Source organism: Mandrillus leucophaeus, unplaced genomic scaffold (assembly GCF_000951045.1).
Source record: "Mandrillus leucophaeus isolate KB7577 unplaced genomic scaffold, Mleu.le_1.0 Scaffold532, whole genome shotgun sequence".
Taxonomy (NCBI): domain Eukaryota; kingdom Metazoa; phylum Chordata; class Mammalia; order Primates; family Cercopithecidae; genus Mandrillus; species Mandrillus leucophaeus.
In genome coordinates this window covers 659,539-669,839 of record NW_012105720.1, presented here as the reverse complement: position 1 = coordinate 669,839, position 10,301 = coordinate 659,539, and the positions used below count along the sequence as shown (strand labels likewise).

General features: G+C 34.8%; 1 protein-coding gene across 1 annotated transcript in view; it reads right to left on the bottom strand.

Annotated features, from left to right (window-relative positions):
- SLC39A10 (solute carrier family 39 (zinc transporter), member 10) overlaps positions 1-10,301 on the bottom strand; it is an 80,735-nt gene that overhangs the window by 25,118 nt on the left and 45,316 nt on the right. The window contains exons 4-6 of the mRNA XM_011997193.1: positions 5,774-5,943; positions 3,746-3,934; positions 1,126-1,184 (exon numbers count right to left, since the gene is read on the bottom strand). Of these exons, the coding sequence (XP_011852583.1) occupies positions 1,126-1,184; positions 3,746-3,934; positions 5,774-5,943 (418 nt within the window). The remainder of the gene's footprint in view (positions 1-1,125; positions 1,185-3,745; positions 3,935-5,773; positions 5,944-10,301) is intronic.

The window sequence follows — 10,301 nt, the reverse complement described above, 5'->3', positions numbered from 1 at the left end:
AATTACTCTAGAACAGTGTTGAAATAAAAGTTTTCTCTGGGAGATGCTTATTGACTGGCATGGCATTTTCTTCTTGTTGGTTTTGTTTATAGGCTATTAACTATGTTTCAGACATTTAAGTCTTCTAACTGCTGCATAAGTAAGCTTGCATGGCTAGTAAAGCATGAAGTAATCTCAAAGATGGCCACTATCAATTTCCTCCCTCCCTGTAGGAGCATTCTGCTCCACCCATGAGGACCTGGAATCTACCCCCCTGCCCTGGAATTCTGGCTAGCCTTTTGACTTGTTTTGATCAACAGAATGCAGGAGAAATGACGCTGTGCCACATCCAGAACTAGCTTTATAGAGATCTGGAAGCTTTTGCTTTTGCTCAGGGAAGCCAGCCACTATCCTATGAAGAAGACTGGTCTCTCCTAGGAAGAGAAGCCATGTGGAGAAGCACTAAGGTGCAGAAAGGGAATGAAGTATTCTTGGACTTTCCAGCCCTACTCATCCTAATCCAGTGGGCTGCCGAATTTTAATGTGATAGTGTTAATGACTCTAGCAAATGGCAAGTAGAGCAGAACTCCCCATTTGAATCCTGGTACAGAGAATAAGATAAGTAATGGTTAATGGAAGCCACTAAGCCAATAGAAACTGGGAAAAGTTAAGACATTCACAGGAAAATAATGATATGGGCAAGTCCTAAAGCGAAGAAAAAAAACTGGCAACCATGAGTTAAGGGAAAAAAAAGGAAGGAGGAGCCAACAATAGTACAAAAATCAATGAGAAGGATATATAAATTAAATAAAATGAAAACACTAGCTGAGATTTTGTTTAATTGCTTTGGTTCTGATTGTCCACTTTCTTAGAAGCTTGCAAATCATTACCCTCAAGGTCCCCAATTTGCTGAAACAAGTCAACATCTAGTGTATTATTTAACTTGTGGTTTGAAAGCTGAAACAGTTGATTATTCTGTACAGACTGTCAAATATCTATTCTACTCAAATATCACTAATTCCCTTTCTTCAAAAGAATGCCATAACCTTTTCATCTTAGGTTACTTATTGTCCTATGTACCATAAAGCAGATGCCCTGATTTATTGGGCCAGATTCCCTTCTCTGATATAGTTGAGAATTCCATACTATTGAATATTTAGAGTACGCTCCCTATATCCAAGGTGTTCCTTCCAGTGTTTTACTTCCTACAAATTCAAATTTACAAAAAAGCTGTCATGGTTTGGTGACTTCATTCTTATATCAGTTTTCTTTGCAAAAGCAAATGTATAAGTACTGGTAACTTTAGGTTCAAAATGAGATTAAAAAGATCAAATTATAAAAAACAAAAAACTTATTTATCTGATATCTGAAATGTTCCAAAATCTGAAACTTGAGTACCGACGTGACGGTCAAAGATTGGGAATGCTCACCGGAGCATTTCAGATCTTAGATTGTCACATTAGAGATGCTCAATTGGCAATTCTAAAACTTCTTTACAAACTTTGCAATACCTAATTTATTGTAGTGATGAACTTTTAAATACTTATATGTCTTACATCTAATCAACTAGGAAGTCTTCTTGATTCTCTCATCTAAATAATTCCCTTAATCATCTTTTCCACCCCCCTCCCATTTCTTCTGCCATGACCCTCATTCAAGCCCCACTACCTCTTTCAAATTATTCTGCAGTTATCTACTTAGCCAACTCTTGTTTCCCTCCAGCACCTTCTGCGTTGGCATCCCTCCCACCATATTTTATTCTCTACTTGTCCATCAGAATTAATTACTTCACCTTCCACAAGCCCCTTCAAATCTAAATACTGTTAGCTCTCTTTTACTTTTCTCTAAGTTGAACTTTCCCATTTCCTTTTATCATTCTTCTTTTCTAGGCTCACTATCTTAATCACCTCTCCCTTGGAGGCAAACCAATGTGATGATGTCCTGACTAAATATAACTAAAATATACAATTTGAAATAAGATATGAAAACACAGATGAGAAGTAAGATTTCTTTCTCATGATTTAGATAACTACTGGAAATCATGAGGAATGAGTCATAGTCACACAAATAAGTTTTATGTAAACCAGAATCACTCCCATGAATCGCAGTTCAGAGATCTGTTCCAAATCATGAAAGGAATATATACAAAACACACACATATGCAAACAAAACAGAAACAAAAATAGCATAAAATTGTATCTTAAGAGTAGACTGCACATCTTTAAGATCTTGATCATCCCAAAAAAGACACCTGGAATTAACTAACAAAACGAAGTTTCCAATTCTTTTTTTTTGTGGAAAGCTTTACTTAAACAGAATACACTGAAGATGATCAGTGTTAGTATCACAAACATGTTAGTGAGATGTATTCAGGACACAGCTTTAAAAGGCAGATGTGAACTGAAGAGAATAGGGAGGACTATAAATCATAGTGAATGGTAGCAGCCTTGAATTTGCTTTCTTGGAGGATAATTCTTCTTAGATATTTGTCTTATTCTCATAAATGTGAGGTGAAACAGACAGCTGCATCACAATCAAGAGTATTTAAGCAACAGTTCAACCAAGCATCAAGCATCATCTCCAAAGCGGTGCATCATTCTTGAAAAGAGTCACCATTTCCATCATTTCATTTTATTTTCTTCCTACAAAGCCCCCTTAATCTGACCTCTTACCTCCAGTACCATCATTGGTGAGGCACTTCTGATAAAGAAATGTATTGTGTGAAAACATTTTCATTAAAAAATACTACAATAAAAGTCACTTATGATTAAAAATATTGCCTAAGAAGACTGATGAAACTTGCTTCTCTTTACATAATTTTGCATTTTTATAATAAACATAATTGGAAAATACCTTTTTCCATCCTATTTAAGTCAATTAGGTATGATGTAACATAAAATAACTGAAACTGAGACTGCCGTATCTTGATTATAAATGCCAAAATAAATGTATAATAACAAAAAATGGCAAAGATCAAAGTCATGTCAGGTGTGGTGCCTCATGTCTGTAATCCCAACTCTTTGAACTTGAACCCAGGAGTTCAAGACCAGCCTGGCAACTTACTGAGAACTCTGTCTCTACAAATAATTTTTCATAGTTAGAGGGCACCAGGCGTGGTGGCTCACATCTGTAATCCCAGTAGTTTGGGAGGCTGAGGCAGGTGGATCACTTGAAGCCAGGAATTTGAGACCACCCTGGCCAACATGGCAAAACCCCATCTCCACCAAAAATACAAAAACTAGCCAGGCATGGTTGTGTGCAGCTGTGGTCCTACCCACTCAGGAGGCCAAGGCACAAGAATTGCTTGAACCTAAGAGATGGAGGTTGCTGTGAGTGGAGATCATGTCACTGCATTCTAGCCTGGGCAACAGAGCGAGAATCTGTCTCAAAATAAATAAATACACACATACATACATACATACACACATAAAAGTTAGCTGGGCATGGTGGCATGTGCCTACGGTCCCAGCTACTCGGGAGGCGGGGGCAAAAGGATCACCTGAGCCCAGGAGGTCTAGGTTACAGTGAGCCATGATCATAACACTGCATTCCAGCCTGGACGACAGAGGGAGACTCTGTCTCAAAAAAAACAAATAACCACCACCATATGTTTAATTTTAAAAAATCAAAGTCAGCTTTTTACTCTAAAGATTAGCTATTACAAAACTGACACCAACATCATAATTAAGGAAAGCATATACCCAGAAAAGGATAATTTTTGTTTTGAGTTTTATGGTATAAAATGAAATAAATAAAAAATACTTACTCTTTGTTGTTTGTAGTGCTTAAACATTCTAATGCAGTGTTCAATGATAAATAGCAAGTAAATGCCTCCTAGAGCAACAAGTCCTTTCAATACAGCATCATATTCTTCCAAAAACTTCTTCGATTCATGTCCATGAGAATGTCCATGCCCATGTGCGTGTTGGTGACTGTGATCATGTCCACCCTGAGACTATTAATAAAAACAAATAAAACTTCTAAACAAGTAATTGAAATGCTTTTTAAAATTTTGAAATTATAATCTCCTAAACAACACAGAAAAAATACCTCTCAAGTTTTAAAGTGCTCCCCTAGGTAATATCTCACTTAGTCTTCCATTTAATTTGCTTTTCTCAGTTGTCCAGAATACCACTACATTTTATAGTAACTCAAAGACCACCAACTCAAATGAATATAATAATAAGATACATACTATAGTTAGAGAATCAAGCCAGAAATAATAATAGGGAGTGACGGGTTCTTTGTAAATTGAAGTGAACACGATTTACTTACATGCCAAGTATTTAGTAAAAATGAAACAAAACACACAAACTAATTCACCAGCAGTCACTTGTGATTCCGTGTAATCTAATTCTATCTTAAACTGATTGTTACATATTTTTTTGTTTTAACTTTTAAGTACAGGTTTGTTATATAGGTCAACTTATGTCGGGGGAGTTGTTGTACAGATTATTTCATAAATTTCTTCTCATAAATTATTTCAGAGGTAATAAGGTCACTATCTCTGCATATACTGTGGAAAGTCAGCAAGAGGGTATCCTTAAATGCGCAATTTTCTATATTTCAAAGCTTTAGCAATCATAAATGTATGTAGAGAAAAAGTTACGTTTCAACATTATGAAATGTACAAGTATCACAATAGTAATCTTATAGAACATAAGTTAGATAACTGCACTTAAGTATCTTTCTTCCTTCTAAAATTTATTTGTATTCTTTTCCTGTTAACTAGTGGTCAACCAAAGAGATACCTAAACCTCTCAGAGGATATCAGACCACTCAAAAAGGTAACAGCTAGGTTTAGTTAACCCTTCTTAACACAAAAACAAGTTAAACAGCACTTAAATACTGTTCTCACTTCAGTAACTCTTACTAGGCCCAGTTCTAAAGGAAACTATTGTTATTCTTGATGGCTAGTAGAAATGGTGAAACAAAAAAATTCATACTTGCAGCCTTAAGATTCATTAACTCATTTATTAATTAAAAAAAACAGCAATGTCACACATTGCTGTAGATACTAAATCTGGAATTCTCAGCCAAGAGTGCACAAAAGAGGCGATATACACAACAACACAAATACAATCCTGTCTCCCAAATTCTCTAGAAGGAAAACACTCAATACTTCAATATTATATTTGGAAAAGAAAAATTCCCATTGTTTTCATAATTTGAAGTAAAAATAGTAAGAGTGAATTAAATACTCTTAGCTGGTGGTAGACAGTTATTTACCTAACTATTGATAGGTTATAGAGAGCAACTTGTAAAAAGATTGATGAGCATGGTACTAGGAATATGGGTTTGTGATCATATAATTAATCAGAAGTGTCCCCAAAGAGAAGAAAAGGAGTGGTATGCCAGGTGAAAAGATAAATGCCCCCACGTGTAAAGAGCTAACTGTAAAACAGCACACTGAGTGTATCTGCCTACTTCTGCTCAAAGATGCTGATGGCATACCAGCTATAGACATAATCATTACAACATCTTTTGTATTTCTCTTAAACACTTACCTGATATGCTATACAGATTTAAAAAGACCACTCACTGCTACTGATATTGCAAATTTTAATTCAAAGAGATTTTTATAAAGACTACTGAAAGCAAAGTTGACCTAATGATTCAATTTATTTAAAAAAATTGCTATTAAAACTCTGAAAACAGAGAAAAAATACTTCATCCTATAATCAAATGAAACAATACAAATACCAGATTACTGTGCTATAGCTTGCTAATGAAGGACCTTTCAGTTTAAATATTTTTATTTTAAATTTTTAAAAAGATTAAAAACATTTCTTACATGGGGCAGTAGATGAAGAAGGGCGTCTCCACTCATTGTTCCTACAGCTAACGCAACAAGGAATGTAAGAAGAAATTTGAAGCATCCTTGGTTAATGATAGGAACCAAGATAACGCCTAGCAAGGAAAGCAGGCTAATGACAGTGATAGAAATGATACCACAAATCCAGGCTGTAGAAAAGAAATTAAGAGTCAACGTTAGCATGACAATTTAAAACAACAGACTACCAAAAAGAATAAAAACATAAGATACATGAATCATAGAAGGTAGACTATTTTACCCAGACTATGAAAGCTTTATGGCATTGTTTAAAAACAAAACAAAAATATGACACATAACTAACTTAAACATTTTTAAAAAGAATTAAGAAACTCAGATCAAATTATACATAGTACCTTCAACAGCCCACGAGATTAGAACCAGTGACTTAAAATGACTGAAGGCTGTGATTCACTTAATAGCTAAAGTATAAATAAAAATTTCTAAATAAAATTTATAAATAAAAATAAAAATTTAAAATAATAAATAAAAATAAAAATTTATAAATTTATAAATAAAAATAAAATTAAAAGTCTAAAGGCAGAGCCACAATAAAGCTGTTTATTTAAAGAATATAATTATAAAACTCACCTGAGACATTAAAAAAGCCAAGTATCTATTTAATGTGTTATAATCTTTGTAAATCTTTCTAATACAGAGTTTAAGAAATGTAACATAGCCCCAAATGGAAATATGTTCATATGAAAACAAAAAAGTCTCATTACTGGTAACTTTATTGTTACAAAGGTAAATTCAGTCCTATTTTTCTGGATTTTTTTTTTCTCTACACCTGGTTCCAAACTCTCATTCCTCCAATTTGGGTTTCTGTAACAATTTACCACTTAAAAAAAAGTCACCATATAATTTTAACTGGCTCAGAACACAAGAGAAATGTTTTCACAGTATGACTTAAAAATAGGTATGGTGGGGAAGGGGAATTCCGTATACATGTCTTTAGGTCATTCACAAACAGGTAAGACATCAGAAATATATGCCAGTGGTTTGGGGGCTGGACATTTTCATTACAATTTCTATTACTGGCCTAAAATGAAATAGAAATGTTATTAGTTTTTAAAATTCTGCTTATTTTAAGATCTATCTACAGAAAATCTCACTGAAGAGCAATAATTTTATAAAGATTTTAATCTAAAATACTATTTTTCAAATCAAATCTAAGAGGACTATAAATCTGCAGAAAGACTTTATATTAAGTCTGTGATATAACATTGAAAAAATGCATCTCTTCATCAAAATAACTCAAAATTTTCAACAACGAGGAAAAGACAGGGAGATGATACTAACTGTCCCACTAAATGCTGAACTTTATCAATAAAACTGTTTTATCCAATGGGCATTGTATTCACAATATCCAATAATGTTAACACTATAGTCAATACTCATTAGCTCAATTATCTCACTGAATTAAAACAATAGATCATCTATCACTAATGGAAGCTCTGTGGCTTACCCTGTATCTTAAACGATAATTACTATCACATAAATATAGGTAACCTCAGAGGCAAAGTAAGATTCAAAACAACCAGTATTAGAGGGCTGAAGATCTACCCACTAGACTTGGATTCAATGGCTTCAATCCTTGCAAGGATGTTGGATTAAGGAAGGAGCAGGAACTCAATTCTTGAGGAACCAGGATCACATATTTGCTACAAAAATAATATATCCTGATTAGTGGAAAGAAAGGATGAGGAGGATTACGGCCCGGCGTCGTGGCTCATGCTTGTAAACAGCACTTTGGGAGGCCAAGGCAGGCGGATAGTTTGAGTCCAGGAGTTTGAGCCAGCCTGAGCAACACGGTGAAACCCCGTATCGACTAAAAATACAAAAATTAACCAAGCGAGGTGGCACACACCTGTAGCCCCAGCTACTTGGGAGGCTGAAGCGGAAGGATCACTTGAGCTTGGGCAGCGGAGGTTGCAGTGAGCTGAGACTGCGCCACTGCATTCCAGCATGGGTGACAATGTAAGACCCTATCTCAAAAACAAAAACAAAAACAAAAAACACAGGGGCGGGGGTTCGGTAGTGATTGCTCTAACTAACTATTGTTGTGATGACAAACCACGGGAAACTGAAGTCAAAAACTTTATTCTAGAAAGAAAAAATATATGCTCAAATAAGGTTTACAGACTAACTTAATGATGATCAACAGGCTAGTTTGTTAGTCCCCTGTTTATAGACAGGAAAAATAAAATCAGTGGAAGAACTTAATGAAATAAGTCAGAGAAGTGGTCATAGGTATAAATTTTAGACACGAGGTCTTACAGGCAATAAAGTTACTGGTCAGCTAAATCAAAAATGGTTTGTCAAAACTACTGCAGCTCTCTAGACCCAATCATATTGAAGAAAAAAAGGAGCGATAAAAAGGACAGGGAACTTACAGTAACCACATGGGACAAAGTGAGTTGGCAACAAAAGCACTAACCTGAAGATAAACTGTATCTTACACAGTACTATATAACTTTCCCTTTACAAGTATATTTTTCCTTATTAATTTGGCAATAATCTAATACAGAAGCAACTTTTCTAAAAGCAACAGCCTAAAAGCAACTTCAATTAATAACTTGAAAATGTGCACTAAACTACTTGGAAAAGCTAGTAATTCATACTCTAAGACACTCTAGGAGAAAAAATAAAATGTATTTACTTACTAATGTAAATATATGTGAATGGGGACTGCCAAAACTACCGACAAGATCCCAAATACACAAAATATACAGAGTAAACACAACTGATAACCCTTCATAGTTATTAGAAATTTTTATTAATAAGAATAATTTTAGCCAAGAATGCACTAGAATTAGTCACCAAAATTACCCAATAAAAATATTTATTTTAATGGCTCAGGGTCCTGGTTTATGCCTGTAATCCAAGCATTTTGGGAAGTTAAGGTGAACAAGCTGATTACGGTCAGGAGTTTGAGACCAGCCTGGGCAACATGGCAAAACACCATCTCTGCAAAAAATATAAAAATTAGTCGGGCATGGTGGCATGTGCCTGTAGTCCAAGCTCCTTGAGAGGCTGAGGTGAGATGGTTTGAGCCTGGGAGGCTGAGATTGCAGTGAGCCAAGATCATGCCACCGCACTCCAGCCTGGGCGACAGAGTCAGACCCTGTCTCACAAAAAGAGTTCTTTTGTGGAATAGTGTTTTGATGAAAAGAAAACTTAAAATAAATCAATAAATAGTCTCTGTATTACTCTGAACATTTTAACTCTTTAAAAATATTTTTCTATTTCTTTTAGAGGAAATATGTATAGCATGTTTGCTATATAAAATATTTTAAAGACTACCTTCAAAAGATTTTTAACTGACTAAAGAAAACCCTAAATTCTAGGACTAAAATTGATCCTATATCTTTTGATAACTTTGTTTTTGCATATAAAACATAGAGGGCACAATTGGAAATATTATAACATAGTTAATTACTCCTTTGTATATACATTGCCTTGAATGACAGAGTTGAAAATTATAAAAATATTTTCAAAGATGCCAATTATTCTGCCCCTTTAAAAAGAAAATCGTTCTAAATTATTTGCTTATGAGTAGCTATTTGAACTGGCCAGATACTAGCTATTGTCATGTTATACTGCTAAAAAAACTTGCATAATCTAGCATTTCTCAAACTGAGCTCATTAGTTCTATGAGATGGGGGTATTTCAAAGGGGAGGGAGGAGAAATTTAATAATCAAGTTAGTTTTGGTAATGCTGAATAACACAGGTTCCTTCAGAGCCTCTAACAGTTTAATAAGCAATATGAATCTCTAAAAGAAGAATACAATATGCAGCATTTTCCCAACTTATCTCATCATGGAATTTATTAGTATAGGAGAGGATCTTCAAAAAGTTTATGGAAAATGCGTATTATGAAAAAAATCAATTTACTTGTTCCCTAATTGAAAAGGACCAACAATTAACAGCACAAACAATACTCAACTCCACAGACATCTCAGCTGGTTGAGCTAATACAATTCTGACAGAACAATTAAAGCTGAACAAACTTTCCACTCAACTGGTGCCAAAACTCCTGTGCCCAGATCAGCTTCAGACAAGAGAAGAACTTTCCACGGAAATTTTAAACAAGTGGGTACAGGATTCTGAAGCATTTCTTTGAAAAATTAAAGAAGGAAATGAAACATGGCCTTAATAGTAAGATCCTGTAATTAATGCTAATGAACTGTATACTTAAAAATGGTTAAAGGAGGATGATTCTGGAAAGACTGTGGAGTAGGAAGCACCAGAAATCTGTATGCCCCCTAAACTGTGAATGAACTGACAAAATCTGTCTGATGTTAACTACTTTGGAACTCTGTAGTCTACTGAAAGTATGCAACTTCTAGGGGAAAGCTCAATGGTAAAATGTGGTTAATTTTGATCAATTTCAGCTCTTAGTTTAGTGGCAGCTACCCATCTGCCATCCTTAGTCCTTTGAAAGGAAGCTGTGCCTGGTGTCCTGAATCAATCTACAGGACCCTA